Source organism: Quercus suber, unplaced genomic scaffold (genome assembly GCF_002906115.3).
Source record: "Quercus suber isolate HL8 unplaced genomic scaffold, Cork oak 2.0 scaffold_17, whole genome shotgun sequence".
Lineage (NCBI taxonomy): Eukaryota > Viridiplantae > Streptophyta > Magnoliopsida > Fagales > Fagaceae > Quercus > Quercus suber.
Window position 1 is genome coordinate 1,819,699 of NW_027069482.1, and position 19,004 is coordinate 1,838,702.

The following is a 19,004-nucleotide window of genomic DNA, read 5'->3' on the forward strand; positions in this document are numbered from 1 at the left end:
GCTTGTTATGCTATTCCAGAATCCAAGAAAGTTAAATTGGCAGCAACTAATTTGAGAGGCAAGGCAAGATCTTGATGGGAGCAGTTGAAGATTCAAAGATTGAGGAAAGGAAAAACCAAGATTCATACTTGGGAGAAGATGAAACAGAAGCTTAGAGAGCAATTCTTGGCTTACAACTACAGCCACTCCCTTTACAGCAAAATGCAAATCCAAGATGTCCATTTCCTCTAAAATGGCTGGACTGTTTTAGAAGCTTTCAATAGGGCAGTGCTGATTGAGAATCATCAAGTCAAGGGGGCACAATCAGTTCCTTTCAGTTCTAAAATCAGTGCTCGAAGTTGTGATGCAACATCCAACTTCACCAAGAAGGTTGAAAATGGATCAAATGTTGCTAAATCAAGTAAGGCTTCCAAGGTACCAGCCAAGAACCAACCTGTTTTGTCAAAGGGTGAAACCTTGGTTGTTGAAGAGATAGAAGATCGAGACTTTCTGGTTAAAGCGTTTGAAGACCAAGACATTGGACATCTTGTTTCTAATAGCTACATTGAAGAACAGGTTAGTGAGGGAGGACAAGAATTGACTAAATGCATAATAAGTATGGTTGAATCTGTGCATGGTTAGTATGTGGAAGAATGAGCAAATGCTGTTGTTAAGGAAGAAAATGACTGTCCATTAGCTACAATGGTTATGCAAGCTCTAAAACAAGAAGCGGAGGATGATAGACAGCATAAAGGATATGTTCTTTGTGAGGAGGTAGCCATGAATGGGTTTCATCTTTTACATAGATGTGAAAAATCATATGAAGCTATCATGGTAGAAAGTGCAACACACACAACGTGTAGAAATTTGTGCATCCACACTCCATGCAACCAAAGAAAGGGAAGGCAAGCCCCAAGCCAATGGTTAAGATGAAGAAGGTTGAGTCACCAGTGAAGAATAAAGCCTAGTAGTGTCAAAATATGCATGATTGATCATTTGCGAGGCAAAACACTTAATGTTCAATTTGTTGTACATGTTTTACAATTGAAAAGTCAACCAAACTTGAGAACAAGTTTGCTTTCAAGAAAGGGAGTCCTCTTAATGTAGATGCATCTACATTGGTGTTTCATTTGTGTGGGACTTGGCTGTGAGAAGCAGCAGCCTTTGTGTGCTCAACAAAGAAACTCATCATACAAGGCAACTATCATCATCTAAACTTATACAAATCTTGTGGCAACCAAGAGCACTTGAGGTCAAGTGCTTCTTAAGAGGGAGAGTCCTGATGCAGGGCATTTCAAGTTATTAATCCTAATCCCTTTAATAATAGTTAGTTAGTTAGATGATTCTTAAGCATTAGCCATAGGATTTAGACACTTTTCAACCATCTAGAAGGCTCCAATGCCAAACAATAGTATAAGTAAACATTGTAGTCTTTGTAAGATTTTTAATTGCAATGAATTGTTAGCCTATTGTGTGCTATTTGGAACAAGTGTTTTGTAGAGGTACTTATCCACCTATCAATTTGTTCTAAGAAACTCAACCCTTTCATTGTTTCTAAACCATACACAAATAGCCCATCACATCCCCTGCATCACATTGTCATTGATCTTATGTAGTATAGGACAAGGACCAATCTTCTTTTGTTGTAACTTAGTATAAGGTCCAGCAGTGTTCCTCTCCTTGATAAGGATCACCCATACTAGGTCACCTTCTTTAAAAATCACTTGCCTTTTCTTCTTGTTAGCTTGTGCCTTGTACTTAGCATTGTTGGCCTCTATTTCCTTCTTACTATCTGCATGTAGCTGTTGAATGAAGTTAGCTAATTCAGTGGCTTTCGGATGCTCCTCCTTGGATAATGGTAATCTTGACAAGTCAAGAACACTGGCTGGTTGCATCCCATAAACAATCTCAAAGGGAGAGTGTTGAGTTGTTCTATTGGAAGATGAGTTGTAGGCAAACTCCTGCTATAGGTAAGGCATTCTCCCATTCCTTAGGTTTGTCCCTTACAAAACAACTTAGGAGGTTTGCCAAGCTCCTATTGATCACCTTAGTCTGTTCACCTATTTGAGGATGGAAATTGGTGTTGTTTTGCAAGTTAGTACCAATTTTCCTTGACAAGGTCTCTAGAAATGGACAAGGAGCTTGGCGTCCCTATTAGACACAATGCTGGTTGGAACTCCATGTAACTTATAGATCTCCGTGAAAATATACTAGCAATATTGGAGGCATCATTAGTTTTCTTGCATGCCAGAAAATGAGCCATCTTGGAGAATCTGTCCACTACCACTAGAATGGAGTCTGATCATGATCATCCAATAGTAGGGGGTAATCCAAGCACAAAGTCCATGCTAATGCGAGTCCCAGGCTTGTTAGGCACTGGAAGAGGCAGATACAATCTAGCATTGGTGCTGTCCCTTTGTTTTGCTGACATATCATGCATCTTTGAACTAGTCTTCCCACATCCTTAAGCATGCCCAGCCAATAGAATTGTTGTTGTAGGAGCTGCATTGTCTTCTCTCTCCCAAAATGGCCTTGGTTATGCACTTCAAGAAGAATCTTGTGCCGGAGAGAACATTTTGGAATACAAAGGAGTAGGCCTTTGAACAAATAGCCATCTTGCAGGTTGTATCTAGGACAAGCAGCACAGCCTTGTTGCAAATTCTGCATAATCTGAAATAGCTTGGAATCTTCTTTATAATGCTCCCTAAGTACCTCAAAGCCCTCAACTATGTTGTGCATCTGCATTAGTAAGGAAGACCTCCTGCTAAGACCATTTGCAACTCTATTAAAGACTCCAGCTTTGTGCCTTAAGTTAAAGTTGAATTCTTTTAGGTAGATAGCCCATTTGGCATGCCTTTTGTTGAGGGTTGCTTGGCTGTTGTGGTGTTTAAGAGCCTCATGGTCAATATGGAGTATAAATTCCTTGTAAGCAAAATAGTATTCCCAATGTTTTATTGCTTGTACTATGGCATAGAATTCCTCATCATAGGTGCAGTTGTTGAGCTTGGCTGAGTTGATTTTTTCATTGAAATAGGCCACTGGTTTTCCCTCTTGACTGAGAACACCCCCTATGCCAACTCCAAAAGCATCACAATCCAATTCAAAGATCCTTTCAAAGTTAGGAGCCTATAATAGTGTGTAAGGGCAGCTTTCAAGGACTCAAAACTCTGCTGCTTGGCATCATCCCACGCAATAGTAGACAACTTGAGACAGTCAATGAGTGGTGTTGCAATTGTGTTGAACCCTTTGATAAATCTCCTATAAAATGTTGCTAACCCATGGAAGCTTCTTCTTACCTCAGCCACTGATCTTGGAACAGGCCAGTCAAGAATGGCCTTGAGCTTCCCTTCATCCATTACAATTCCCTTATCAGTCACCACATATGACATACCCAAGAAAATCTACCTTACTTATTGCAAAGGTACATTTCTTAGTATTTGCATAGAACTTATCCCTTCTTAGTAACTCAAACACAGATTGCAAATGATTCACACGATTCAAAGTCTTGCTATGTACCAATGCATCATCAAAGTAAACTTTTGATAAGCAAAGTAAACTACAACAAATACACCAAGCAAAGACTGCAACATTTGAGTCATTACCCTTATGAAAGTAGCAGGTGCATTAGTAAGACCAAAGGGCATGACAAACCGCTCATATAGCGCACTATGAGTCTTAAAGGCAGCCTTCCACTCATCCCTGGTTTAATCCTAATTTAATGATAGCCACGTCTAAGATCTATCTTGGAAAAGATTTTAGAACTAGCTAGAAATTCAAGCATATCATCTATCCTAGGTATAGGAAACCTATATTTGATTGTGATCTTGTTAATGGCTCTGCTGTCAACACACCTTTCAACTGCCATCCTTCTTAGGGGTTAAAAGGGTTGGTATGGCACATGGACTAATTCCTGGCCTAGTTTATCCCTTGTCCAATAGTTCTTGCACTTGCCTATTAAGTTCATCCTTTCCATTGGTATCATTCTATAGGCAGCCATATTAGGTAATGCAGAACCTGGAATGAAATCAATGGCATGCTGTATGTCTCTCATTGGAGGCAATTCAGTTGGTAATTCATTAGGGAAGACATCCTCAAATGACTTGATCAATTCCTTAATAGATTGAGTCACTACCATAGCATCTAACTCTAATGCAGTCAATAACATGTAAACCACACCAGTTGCTAGAGTTTCTTGCTCAAATTTCTGGACAAGCAGCAAATAATTAGGCTGCATAGTAGTTGGAGTTTTAAAAATCACCTTTTCTTTCATGGGCAGTAGGGTGTACTGCTGCCCATCCTTGTATAGGCTATAGGCATTCTTCCTTCCGTCATGGTTGGTGTGTGTTGGTGTGCCTATCATATTGCCAAGGTCTTCCCAACAGCAAATGGCTTGCATCGATCTTCACTATATCACAGCAAACTGAATCTTGGAACTTTTTTCTAATTGAAAAGGAGACCATGCATCTCTTGGAGACTCTTATATCATTGCCCGTCTTAAGCCATGTTAGTTTGTAGGGTGAGGATGATCTTCAATCTTTAAACCAAGTTTAGCAACTTCTTCAGAAACCACATTTTTTTAGCTTCCCCCATCAATAACCAAGCTGCAAATCCCGCCGCCAATATTGCAGGTGGTGTGAAAAATGTTGCTCATCAACCAGTCCTCTTGCTCCTCCCGTTTTGGTGCTAACAATGTCTTCTTCATACAAAGCCAAGCCGCCTTCCTCATTTGAGTCCCTATAACAATTTCTTCTTCATACTTTGGAAATTCTTCATCTTCTTGGTATTCACAACCTTCAATCATTAAAGTTTTACCCTCGCCTTAAGAATTAACTCCCCCTTTCTTGCAATCTGTGGCCTTGTGCCCAACTTCTCCATACTTGTAGCACTTAAATGTAAAGCTCTGTGATGCTTTAGAGGTTGGTTTTGACTTCATTAGAAATTGAAGGTAGGCTTGCACTGCAATTCTTGAAAGGCTGTGCATTGTTAGTAGTTGGCATTTCTTGAGTGCTAATTGGGGTACTTTTGCTACCACCATAAGCTTGGAACTGCAAAAAGCTTTCTTGCAAGTTGCTTCTCAAACATCAAGGCTCTATTGCAAGCTTAAGAAACAGACCACAGTTGGTGCAAAGATAAGGCATCTTGAATTGGTGGTTTAGACCGCTCAAGAACCTTGCAAGCATCCGTTCTTCATTCTCATTCAGGTCTACTCGATCTACCAATTGATAAATTCCCTCTATATACTCTTTCGTACTGCCATGTTGCTTCATATTATGCAGTTGTTTGTACAAGGACTACATATAATTGAACGGCAGAAACTGGTTTCTCATTTTCTGCTTCATCTTGGACCAGTCTTGGATCTCCCTTTTACCCCACCTAACTATCTGAACTTGGAGTTGTTCCCACTAGGTTGAAGCTTTCCCTCTTAACTTGATAGAGATCAACTTCACCTTCTTGAAATCTGGTACCTCATGGAAATCAAAGATTCTTTTAACTTGGTTAAGCCAATTGACAAATTCTTCATGATTTAAGCTATCATAGAACTCATGTAACTCAATCTTGAAGTTGGATTCCCATTTTGGTTCTCCCCTTTGAGGACCAGGCACTTGCCTTGGAACACCTCCTCTAGGCTGACCAATTGGGTTTGCAGTTGCTGTGGCTGTCAGTTTCAGCATCTTCAGTAGGTTCACCATCATTTTGAGGACAATGACACTAGTTTCTTCTCACTTCCTCGGTCAAGGCAGCAAGCTGCCCCTTTAGCAGCTCCACAGTCTGCTCCTATGTCACCTGGGGTTCTCCTTGTTTTGGTTGCAGCTGCTGCCTAGGATGAACATGCATCTTAGGTTCATGTGTTGCAGAAGCTTTCGTGTTCCTTCTATTGTATACTACTGGTGCCATCTACATATATCCTTTGGCTCACGAGTTCAGGGTAAGAAAATGAGTGCAAGGATGGAATCTTGAATAGGCTATGCTGTAGAATAGAAAGGACAAGAAAGAACTTGAATTCCTCAATGGATCTCAAGCTCTGATACCAAATTATGATGGAGAAAAATGGTGAGAAGGAAAGCTACTTTAGAAAGCTAAGTTGCTTAGAGAAAAGAAAGAATGAACTAGCTCTTCAAGAGATTTGCTTTTGGAATAATACCTCATAGGTAGAGATTTCTTGGATTTGGAATTCAACGAGTTACAATGAGGGCAACCTTGCTTATTTATAGTTACATAAGCAAGTTACTGAGTTAATTACAAAACCACCATGTGGCTGCCACAGAGGTATTGAGTAGGATGTCGAAGAAAATGGAGGAGGTGGGATGTTTAATCAAAGGGTTCAAGGCAGAAAATTCCACAGTTGCTAAGTTATGTATTTTTCCATTTGTTACTTGCAGACGATATTTGTGATCCCAATATTGAATAGTTATTGTATTTTCAAATGGATTTGACATGCGTTGAGGCTGTTATAGGTTTGAAAGTTAATTTGTGTAAAAGCAAGGTGGTCCCAATATGCAACGTGGATAATATGGCAGATTTAACTGGTATCCTTGGTTGTAAAGTTGGGAACTTACCAATGACTTATCTAGGGATGCCTTTTGGAGTTTCCTTTAAGGTGACATCAATGTGAAATCATATTTTGGAGAAAATGGAATGTAGGTTGTCTTTGGGGAAGAAGCTTTCTAAGGGTGGGAGACTAATACTTCTGAAAAGTACATTTGTGAGCTTACCAACATAAGCCTTTCATGTTTTACTATTCCTACTAGCATGGACAATCGGTTGGAGACGTTTCAGAGAAACATTTTGTGGGGCACCTTAGTTGTGGACTTTAAGTTCTCTTTAGGCCCTATTGGGAAAGTGTTTATGGAGATTTGGGGAGGAATGGGGTGGTTAGACTTCGGGTTTAGTTAGCATACCTCATGATTTTGGTGTGGAAATCAACCTCTTAAGGAGTTCTATCCAGACTTGTTTGCTTACTCACTTGATCAGAATGCCTCAATTAATTCTGTCATGGATAGCTGATGGGTGGGGAAGGCTAGATCTATAGCATGAGATTTCATAGAGAATTCCATGATTGGTATAGTGTTTGATCATGTGGTGTTACCGGGTTTAGTGGAACCCTATGTTTTTGAAGTTGGTTCAAGATTGGGAGTTGGATTGGTTAATTTCTTCTATGTTTATATTGTATTTGGTTCAGAATTGAGTACGAATGGTGGAAAAAAAGTGTTGAAAATTAAGCAAAATGGTGCTTTTACTATTTGTTCTTACCATGAGGCTTTAAGATGTGTTGAAATTAATGAATAAAATTGTATTGGTAACCATTTCAGTTTGGTAAGGGAAACTAAATATTTGGTAACTATCGATACCAATGTGTTTTTTTTTTTTTTAGAATTTCCACTATCTATCTTTCTATTCAGAACTTATCCAAAAAAAAAAAAAAAAAAAAAACTTGTATTCTAGTGGGCATCCTATTTGTTTCAAGGAATTCCTAGTTATATATTGGCCAAGAAGTTGGCAGCTTTGAAATTGGATAAAAAAAAAGTGTAAAGAAATGGAGTTTGGCAATGTCACTATTAAGAAGCAACATTTTTGGAGTAAATTAATGCTCTAGATGCTAGAGGGGAGACTCACCCTCTAATAGCTTAGGAAAAATTAGAACAGGTTAATCTCTACACATCAATTGAGAAGTTCACTTTATTAGAAGAGATTAGTTGGAGACAAAAGTCTAGGGTACTACACTTGAGGGAGGGTGATTCCAATACAAGAATTTTTCATAGGATGGCCAATTTTAACAGAAGAAATAATAGTTTGAGTCTTATGGTTAATGTTATTTTGTCTTCCAATCAGGATATGATTTCGAATTGTATTTCTCAATTTTTCATGGATTTATACACAAAGCAACAAGTTGATCGACCATTTCCAAATGTGTTGGATTTTCCAATGATATTTGGAGATAAAGCTGATTGGTTAGAGTGACCTTTTGAGGAGGCAAAGATATTTGATGAAGATTTCAATGGTGATAAATCGCCTGGGCCAGATATTTTTCCCGTGGCATGCTTCCAAGCTTGCTGGAAGATTCTCAAACTTGATCTTATGGCTGGTTTTCATCATTTTTATGCTGGAGGTCAGTTTGAGAAAAGTTTGAATGCAACCTTCATTACACTTATCCCAAAAAAATTGCAGTAGTTGAAGTTAGGGACTTTTGCCTGAATAGTCCTCTTTTTGGGGCCGCCCGGGGGGGGGGGGTATAAAATTATTGCTAAAGTATTGGCTACTCGATTATGCATGGTCATGGGAGATATTATTTCAGCTTCTCAGAATGCTTTTGTTCTGACCAGGCAGATTCTTGACCCGTGACCCAGTACTTATTGTGATGCAGGGCATTTCAAGTTGTTGCATCCTAATCCTCTTGTGAATAGTTAGTTAGTTAGATGATTGCTTAAGCAATACCCAATAGGATTTAGACACTTGTCAAGCATCTAGAAGGCTCCAATGCCAAACAAATAGTATAAGTACCACATTGTAGTTACTTTGTGATTAGTTTTTCAATGCAATTACATAGATTAGCCTAGTGCTATTTTCAAGAGATGGATTTCTCTTAAGAAGGTTTTGTCACACCTTGTTCACTGTTCTAAGCAACTCTCATTTCCCTTAATCAATTCTAAGCCTAAACAGCAGCCCCCTTAGATTCCCTGCATCAAATTGGTATCAGAGATTGAGATCCTTAGGATTTAAGTTCTTGTATTGTTTCTCATTTTCTGTCATCAAGAACCTGTCAAGATCCTATCTTGATTTCATTCCCAGCCTTAATACCTTACCTTTATCAAAATAGAAGCCTTCAATTGTGCTGGCAAGATTCTGCAGTAGTGAAAGATGGTGTTTGAGAAGGAAAGGAAGGACAAATGGATGAAAGTAGTGGTTCAAGAGGCAGCCTTGGAAACTCATGCAGCCAATGATCCAGTAGTTTTGGAGCACCACTTTGCCTTAGAACATGAAGTGGAAGCGTTGAGGAGGCAAATCCATGCCTTGACTGAGCAGCTTCGAAGAGACGAAATACAGAAGCCAAACAACCACAATTATCATGGCAGTGAGGCATCAAATGAAGAAAGCTATGAGGATCCTTTTGCCTACAACAACCCAAGGATAAGACATGGAAGGCAAATTCCTGTTCTGCAACCAAGGGATCATGAGCAAAAGTGGGAATCCAACTTCAAGATTGAGTTATCTGAGTTCTATGGTAGCTTTAATCATGAAGAATTCATGGACTGGCTCAACCAAGTGGAAAGAATCTTTGATTTCCATGAGGTACCAGACTACAAGAAGGTGAAATTGGTAGCAAATAAACTCAAGGGCAGTGCATTTGTTTGGTGGAGGCAGTTGCAGGTCCAAAGAGTGAGAATGGGAAAAGGAAAGGTGCATGAATGGTTCAAAATGAAGAGACAATTTCAAAAGCAATTCCTGCCTTTCAACAACTTGAAAACTATCTTCCAAAATTTGCATAGGAAGTCCTTGCAATCTGAAGCCTCTAGAAACGAAGTACCAGCAAGTGCAAGTCCTTGGCAGCAATCTTGGCCAACCAAGAATGATTATTGGCAGACCCAGAAGGACAAGGGAAATGCAGCAGAGTGTTTTTCTGTTAATGCAGTACCTGGTCTATCAAAGGCAGCCATTGCATGCAAGCATGGTGCAAGCAATGGAATTTTCAAGTGTTACAATTGTGGAGGACAAATCTATGAAGCCCCTAACAAATGGAAGTCAGCCATGATGTTGGAAGGAAAATCCTTGATGGCAGAAGGGATTAAAGAAGAAGGTATAACTTTGATCCTTGATAATACCTTGCAAGCACCCAAGGAAGATATGCTAATGAATGCACCTGTGTATGAAGAAGAAGAAGAAGAAGAAGAAGAGGAAGTCAGTGATGGCATTTGCCGATTGAAAACAATAATGTGAAGGAATGCATTCTAGAACCCATATATGATCCATTTGTGGAAGAAGTAGATGCTAATATAGAGCAAGAAGGAGGTGAAGTTAGAGTTTCAAGAGGGTGCTTGGGATTATTATCAATCAATAGCTTTCAAGATTGTGTTCTTTATGATAAGAAGACCACGAATGTTTGTCATCTCTTACTTGCAAGTGGAAGGCCATGTCAACATGATAGCAAAACCATCCATGGTAGAAGGTGTAGCACACACATTATGTACAAGATGGTACACCCCTACTATTTGCAACCAAAGACGAGGAAAGTGAACCCCAAGCCAATGGTTGAGATGAAGGTTGGTTCAGTTGTGTGGGACTTCGCTGTGCAGAAGCAGCAGCCTTTGGTGTGCTGCCAAGAGTAGAAAACTCGTTACACAATGCAACTACATCATCCTAGAAGGCTAGAAATTGATACAAATCTTGTGGCAATCAAGAGCACTTGAGGTCAAGTGCTTCTTAAGAGGGAGAGTCCTGATGCAGGGCATTTCAAGTTATTACATCCTAATCCTCTTGTGAATAGTTAGTTAGTTAGATGATTGCTTAAGCAATAGCCAATAGGATTTAGACACTTGTCAAGCATCTAGAAGGCTCCAATGCCGAACAAATAGTATAAGTACCACATTGTAGTTACTTTGTGATTAGTTTTTCAATGCAATTTATAGATTAGCCTAGTGCTATTTTCAAGAGATGGAGTTCTCTTAAGAAGGTTTTGTCACACCTTGTTCACTGTTCTAAGCAACTCTCATTTCCCTTAATCAATTCTAAGCCTAAACAGCGGCCCCCTTAGAATCCCTGCATCATATTGCTAATGAATGCCTTGATAGTAGATTGAAGACCGGTCTACCAGGGTTACTTTGTAAACTAGATGTTGAGAAGGCTTTTGATCATGTTAGTTGGGGTTTTCTTATGAAGTTGCTAGAGTGTAGTGGGTTCTTTGATAAGTGGAGATAGTGGATTTTCTTCTGTCTATCTACTGTTTGTTTCTCTATTTTGATTAATGGTTCTTGCTTTGGTTTTTTTGAGAGTTCTAGAGGGTTGAGACAAGGTGATCCTTTGTTTCCTTTGCTATTTGTCTTGCTCATGGAAGCTCTTGGAAGAATGTTGGATAAAGCTGTCCAGGAAGGCCGCATGTCAGGTTTTTGTGTTGGTAGTTTGGAGGGAAGATCTTTGTTGGTGTCTCAACTCCTCTTTGCTGATGACACTAATTTTTTGTGATGCCGACCTTGATCAGATTCTGATGATATGATTCTTATTTGGTTTGAGGCAGTTTCTGGTCTAAAAATAAATATGGGAAAGTTAGAATTGGTTCTTGTGGGAGTGGTTTATAATATTGGGTTATTGTTGAATGTACTTGGCTGCAATCAAGGTACTCTTCCAATGAAATATTTGGGTTTTCCTTTGAGTGCTAAATTCAAGGATAAGACAATATGGAATCCGATTCTAGAGAAGATGGAGAGGAGATTAGCAGGATGGAAATGTTTGTACTTATCCAAGTGAGGTAGAGTCCCTTTAATTAAAAGCACTCTATCTAATTTACCTACTTATTTCCTTTCTTTATATCCTATATTTGGGTCTTCCTTTGAGTGCTAAATTCAAGGATAAGACAATATGGAATTCGATTCTAGAGAAGATGGAGAGGAGATTTGTGGGATGGAAATGTTTGTACTTATCCATGTGAGGTAGAGTCCCTTTAATTAAAAGCACTCTATAAAATTTACCTACTTATTTCCTTTCTTTATATCCTATCCATGCTTCTGGGGAGAGGGGACCTACTTCATTTAGAATAGAGTATGGAATATTAGTTCCATCATGTGTAAAGTGGAGTTTATGGAATGAAGGAAATAAGAGGATATATGGAAAGAAGGAAGAGGACTTTTGAGTGGCAAAGGCTTTCTTTTGAGATATCTGAGTGAACATTCCTGCTCCCTATATTTTTGTATGTCATTAGATTAGTGTAGACCCTTAATCTGATGGCCTTCTTGGATAACTGTATTTTTGACTTTTTGGGAAACTTGAGCATTTAACTTGTACTCTTATGTTGTTTCCTTGGAGCTTTTGTATCATGTTATTGTTCTATTAATTCAGTTAGTTTTACTCATAAAATATTTTCTCCTGTTATTTTATTATATTTTTTAATTTGCTAAGTTTGATTGATTTAAACTCATTTTCTCTTAAAATTACTTATCTTTTATGATTAATGAGGTGGGGTGGGTTGGGAATGGCTGTTGAGAATTTTATTAGGTGGACATTGGTTTTGTTTTATGTTTTGGTCTGGTGAAAAGCCATCAGACTTTGAGCTATGCAACGAGTGGTAGCCGCAGCTCTCTTACTTCCTTTAAACACCTTTTCCTTAGTGTAGGCGGATTCAATTCTAAATTTCTTATTTGATGACAAGAGATTTCACTAGTTAAGGAGTTTGGTGATTGATATTATGTTCTACTTCAGATTTGGAGTTGGTATAGAGGGAGGCTTTAAGTTGCAGAGCTGGGTAATGAGGATAAAGATGGAGAAACCTACCCTACCTGCCCCATTTCCATCCCTAGCTTTCACCTAGACTAAGGTGCACGTATAGGGCAAGAAATCTGCATGATACAAGTCTGCCATCGAATTTTATTTTGTCCATAGAAGCTCCTTTTATAATATGGATGGAGACTGCTTACTTCTGATATTTTTCTTCACTTTGTTATTATTATTACAATTGATTTGGATGTATTTTTTGTCGAAGGGAAAGTTGAGAGATTCCAAATTTTTGTTAGTCTGGAACTTGTAACATTTTTTTATTGCGATATCTATTTTAGGTACTTGATGCACTGGTCAACCTCTTTTGCCGTTCAAATATTTCTGCAGAGACATTATGGGATGGCGGTTGGCTTTTGCGGCAGTTGCTCCCATATAGTGAGGTTGAATTTAATGGCCATCATCTTAAATTGCTGAAAGTAAGTTAAAACTTCTGATGATTCAATAGTTTTTTTTTTTTTGGATATACAAATTCAATGTTTGTTGATAGCATTGCAGTACTAATTGATATCTATCATCTTTATTTTCTCAGCCAACTTCATAGGCCTATAGATGTAAGACGTAGTGTCTATACTTGTTAGATATATGAATCTTGAACTATGCATTGTCTATACTGTTAGATATATGAATCTTGAACTATGCATTATTTGGTTTATTGTTAAATGAAACTTGAGTTTGGCAAATAAAAGAGCACCTATAAGCATGGTTTTAAAAACTGGACCGGACTGGCCAGTTGGACCGGTTCAACTTGGAACCGGGAGCTGATCCAGTCCGGTTCTCTTAAAACCGGAAATCTTAGAAAAATTGTATTTAACTGGTAACTGCCGGTTTAACCGGAATAACTGGAAACTGGTACGGTTGAACTGGTTTTTTCAGATTTTTGTGAAGATGCTCTACAATGGAGTTATTTTGCAGCAAAATGTTTTTTATTTATTTATTTATTTTTCTCAGATCTGGAACTTAGGGCAGCAATGAAGGGAGGGCAGCAAAATGTTGCTTTTTTTTCTAGATCTGAAACTTAGTAATGCTTTGGGAAATTTTTTATGGGGATGTTTCAGTTTCAGGGATGCGGTGTTTTAGTCTTTTAGAGAGAAGGAGAGAGCGTAGGCTAGGTAGAGGGACTGAGAGAGCCAGAGAGGTGGAGACTAGAGAGTAGAAATGTTAGGTTGCTGAGATATTTTTGTTGTTGTATTTGACTATTTGTTTTGTTGGGTAGTGAACCTCCTTCATCTCTTTAATTTGGCTGATGCCAATTAAAAATTTTGCACAAGTAAAACCAATCTCATTGGTCAAATAAAATTAAAAGGAATTTTTTAATAAATACCCTCCTTTTGGTCTTCCTTAACTTTTGAGTAATATCCAAATTCCAAAATACCAAACATTAATATGGGGGAGTAATATCCAAATACTAAACATTAATATGGGAGAGAATCAAGGATTGTTGATAGAGCATATAATAAATTACATTGAGACTTTTTTTTGGGAATGCATATCATGGTGGAGTCAATGGACTATATGTATGTATTTGTGGTGTAATAAAGTTGGGTGAGCTAGGTTTTAATAGTTGGATAGCTGAATGTCTTTTACAATTCCACATTGCCTCTTTTCTTTCTTTTTATGAAGATGCTACATTCATCTTTATTAAAGGAAAAACCATAAATCCTGTTAATTTTTGGAAAAGATTTATTAAATCCATTTATTCATTCTTAATCCTTATGATATTACCAAATGAATATTAAAATTTCTTTATTTAAAACATTTAGTTCTGGATATAATGAAATTATGAACCTACTTTTGTTTGTATTGGAGGAATATTATCTCAATGGTTTAAGAATAATTACTTTAAAATGTTAATATTTAGTTACAATTTGTTATTTTTTAAATATTCTTAATAATATGTGAAAAATTACATAAAATTATTTATATTTTTTTAACTAAACATAATTAGTTTTATGTATTTATTTTAATAATTTTAAAATTATTAATTAAATATTAATGACATCACCAGTTTGACCATCGGTCCGACCATGGTCGAACCATAAAATCGGAAACCACTATCTTTTCTAGCTCTTTGACCGGTCCAGTTTTTAAAACCTTGCCTATAAGTAATATTTTGAGATAGTACAATTCCAAAATTGTTATTCTTTTGTGTACCATATTTGGGTATAGTAATTATAATTAATTGTAATTGTGGTTGAAGCTTTGATATAAATTTTACATTATTCTTCTATTGCTCCAATGCAAATTTTGTGGGGTAATAGACGTTGAAGTTAATGTAGAGTGAGTGCCTTGAGTTATCAATTAATTAATCTCAGGCCATTATTTTTAGTTAACAGTAGTTGAGTTGTAAAATATGGAAGGTTAGGTTTGGTGAGAAGAAAAGGGAGAGAAGAAGTAATGGAAAGAAATATTTAAAATAGGTTTAAGGATTAATTAATTAGTCCATTCACTGCAGCATATATATATATATATATATTAGAGTGATATGACATGATTGTAGGAATACCCTTTATGCTAACATAAGAATAACAAGCTAATATAAAAATAACAAGAAATGATTCCAATACTTCTCCCTCATTGATCTACATGTTATAGCTTGAAGGATAACCTCTAAAAGGAGGCATGAGCTAATGACTTGGTCAGAAGATTACCTAGCTGATCATCTGAGCAAATATGAGGAGTGACAATTTGTTTCTTCATCAATAAATCTTGAATAAAGTGACAATCAACCTTGATATGTTTGGTAATTTCATGGAAAACATGATTGTACTAATAAAGATAGTTTCCTGAATTGTAACAATACATATGCATAGGAGAGAGATGCGGTTAGAAGACAAATTCTGATGTGGCAAGGAAAAAAAAGGTGGATTTAGAAAAGGTAATATCATCACTCCTGAAGTAATTGTGAGACTCAAGACTAAAATATTGATAACCCTTTATGAGAATGCTCAAGGAAAACACATTTATGAGGCCGAATGGATAACTTATCTGGGCTAGGATCTAAGACAAGAAAGATGACAAACAAATGTATGAGTAGGGGAAAAGGTGAGCAATTAGGAAATAAAAGAGAAAACAAAAACTTTTGATTCAGGACAGTGAAGGGCATAAGATTAATGAGATGGCAAGTGGTGAAACAATACTGAACAGCAAAAGTGTTTTGGTACCTCTGTACTGAACAGCAAGATGCCAGCAACTGACCATGCTCGGGGTGGGTGGGGTTTGTTGGAAGCAATGCCATTTTGTTGAGAGGTGTGTGCTCAACTAGTTTAATGAATAATAACACAAAAATAATCAGAACAGACTAAGAAAGTTCTATTTCATTATTAGATTGGAGAAACTTAATACAGTTATTAAACTCAACAAGAATTTCATTATAGAATTTAGAAACTATATGAGTTAAGTTAGATCTCTCTTTCACAATGCAGGACAAGTTGGGGAATTTGTTTATTTGTGGTTGTGGTGGATTTAGGGGTTTTGATAGGAAAGAGTACAAGCTTGATTTAGGGTTATAAAGAAGGGAAAAAAGAGAAATATATGGTACTCATCGGTTGTATGAATAGTACCCATGAATAGTAACATATGTTAAAATAGTGTTCAAATGATTTAATTAATCATTTCCTAACGGGGTTAATATCTAGGATAATTCATAGTTGATAATGATGTTAGAGCAGATAGCCTTGAGTATGAACCCCATCTCCCATTTAAAAATAAAAAATAAAAATCCCACATGTTAGTTATTTTGGGAGAGTTTGACCTCACACATGAGGGGGAGTGTTGGAATAATGTTTAAATGATTAAATTCACAATTTTCTAATAGTTTAAGCTTTTGGGATAAGTGGTAGTTTATCAAACAAGAACGAGAAGAAGAAAAAAAGAAAGAGAAGAGTACTATGTGCTAGTGGTATTAGGACTCATTAAGCATAATTATATATAACTATAAGCACTTTTTTTTGTACTAGTGGTATTAGAATTCCTAATTTGTCTAGTAAACTAAAAAACCCAATGAGGATATAAATAATAGAACATTAACTTAAATATATAGAAAATTTGCGAGGGTTGCAGACATTACAATTTTTCCGTTTAATACAAAATTGACCGTAAATTGTTAAATAAAAACCCAAATTAAAATTTTTCTTAACCTTAGGACACATAAATAGACCTTTAAAACCACATGACTTTTACTTTGGTTGGATGTAACATGTGGGCCCATAAAATTAGTCTTGAATAGATGAATTTGTGACGAAAAAGAAAATTATTCGCCCATGGTTACATCATTTCTTTAAAAAAAAAAACCATGGCATCCTAAAGTAATTGTATCAAAGGACTGAGATTGATGTTTATGACTGCTCGAAAAGGAACTACAATGATGCTTCCCTAACAGGCATGCTTCACTCTCTAAACTACACAAATGGCTCAATGCAGGAATTGTTGACTTGAGTATGGCCAAGGACGTAAATGCCACTGGAGAGGAGAGATGGTAGCACTCAAGACTAATGAAATGAGAAAGAAAGAGCCATCCAGATCCAGATAATATAGGCTATCCTTTTCATGCCCTGAACCAATCATCTTCTTGGTCTTGAAGTTTTGAAAGATACAAGAAATAAGAGGAAAAAAGAATTTCACATTGTAAAGATTTAGTCAATTGATTAGCATAAATCAAATCAAAGGAAAATTAGGGACATAGAGGCTGGAGGATAAAGATAATGAATTTATAGGATGAAGAACACCTTTTTCAAGGATTGGCTGAGAATGACTATTAGCTAAAACAATTTGGTATTTAACATGAGTCAAATCAAAAAAGAAAAATAATATACTTGATATATGTTTGCTAGTGTGGGAGTCAATGACCCAAGACAAGGATGTATTAGTCATGCATGCAGCATTACCTGAATCAACTAAATTAGTAGTTGAAGAAGAAGGAAGTGCACTCTGCAATCGCCGAATGAGCTTGTTAGGTTGAGTAGTGGGAGCATCATGGAAACAAGAACCAGGAGTTGCATGTCCATAATGAGTCGAAGTAGGTTGTGATTGTCTAATTCCATCAATGGTCTAATACACATAATCTGCCTTGCCATATTTTATGTAACAATAAGACTTAGTATGATATATTATACCATAAAATTAGTAATAACCAATAACCAATAATCAACAAAATATATGGTGTAGGATAGATAATTAAACAACATAAGATTTGAGTTCAACCAGCTTGATTTTTTTTTTTTGGGTAAATAAAACTCGCTTACTCGTGCCAAATGAGAGCAATAGGATATACACAAAGCATTCTCACATTCTTATCATTTTCTTAGAGAAAGGGAGACTTGTATGGGAAGACAATATGAAAACTAATGCTAGGACCTGAAAATAATAAACTAACAATGTAAAGACAATAGCATAAGAAAATTGTGTTGGTTTCTACTGCCATCCATGTAACATTTCTACAGTTTCAAATATTCTATTGTTGCAGTTACATGTTATACTATGCAATTTACTTCAAATGGTTTTCTCATGCACAGGATTCATACAGGAACTGTACTATTGCTATTCAACAAGAAATTAGAGGAATCTGGGTTGATCTACTTTTAGCATTCCTTTGTGATGAGTGGAAAATGTGTAAAAGAGGTATTCATTGTGGAGTTTGATGTTGTGACTGTTGAGTTGATGTTAAATGTTTTGAGTAATGAGTTTGTACTACAAATTTTCTACCTGTAGCAATTGAGGCTTCAGCTCCTCGGAAAGAGCCCAAGTGCATCCTCTTGCCATCACAGAGGTCCTATTCTGATGGTATATTGAAAACTGTCATAATATAGTTTATTTTTATTAGATGCTTTCCTGAATAGATTACTGTTTCTTCATTGGATTTGTTCCCTTATTTTTTATTTATTTTATTTATTGATAAATTGGTGCACTTACAGATATTATTCCAGCTGAATCATCATTTACTGCTGGTGAGAGAATGTGCGAGTTGGTTAAGGTTTGAGTTTGTACTTTTTGTCATATCTCTTCTTATTGAGCTTTAGAAGTTTCAGATAGACTTGACACTTTCTGGTTTCATCAATGACATTTAAATCCTTTGGAAAAGTAAGAAGCTTATATTGTAGTTAAACGTAAAACACATTTGTACATATTATGCATTTGCTTTTGTTAGAGCTTTATGGTAAATCATAATGCATTATTTCTTTTGCTAATATTTGTCACCCTTTCAAAATTTAGGTATTTGTACTCCTACATCAACTTCAAATATTCTCCCTTGGTAGAGTATTGCCTGACCAACCTCCTATTTGTGCTCCTGCTGATGTTCCTGAAAGCTTCCGAGCGAGAACTTCTGGACTAGATACCTCAGGTCCAAAGCCTGGAACCGAATTAAGAATTGGTCAGTTTTCTATCCTGTACTTATTGATATTCTATAAATGATGTTATTTTTTTTACTATACATATATATATATATATATACACCTTTAGAAACAAAGATGAAGGGTTTGTAATACTTGATACTAAAAACGATACTAAGAATTCATAAGGATGAAGAGTCTGGAAAGGATGTAAATCAT

The 19,004-nt window shown here is 36.7% G+C and overlaps 1 protein-coding gene across 3 annotated transcripts in view; it reads left to right on the forward strand.

Annotated features, from left to right (window-relative positions):
* The window catches only part of LOC112006887 (protein TRANSPARENT TESTA 9), a 58,350-nt gene that overhangs the window by 22,835 nt on the left and 16,511 nt on the right, over positions 1-19,004 (forward strand). For all 3 annotated transcript variants that reach the window (XM_065760087.1, XM_065760093.1, XM_065760096.1), the window contains 5 exons: positions 12,738-12,875; positions 17,970-18,075; positions 18,166-18,237; positions 18,369-18,427; positions 18,667-18,826. In XM_065760087.1, the coding sequence (XP_065616159.1) occupies positions 12,738-12,875; positions 17,970-18,075; positions 18,166-18,237; positions 18,369-18,427; positions 18,667-18,826 (535 nt within the window). The remainder of the gene's footprint in view (positions 1-12,737; positions 12,876-17,969; positions 18,076-18,165; positions 18,238-18,368; positions 18,428-18,666; positions 18,827-19,004) is intronic.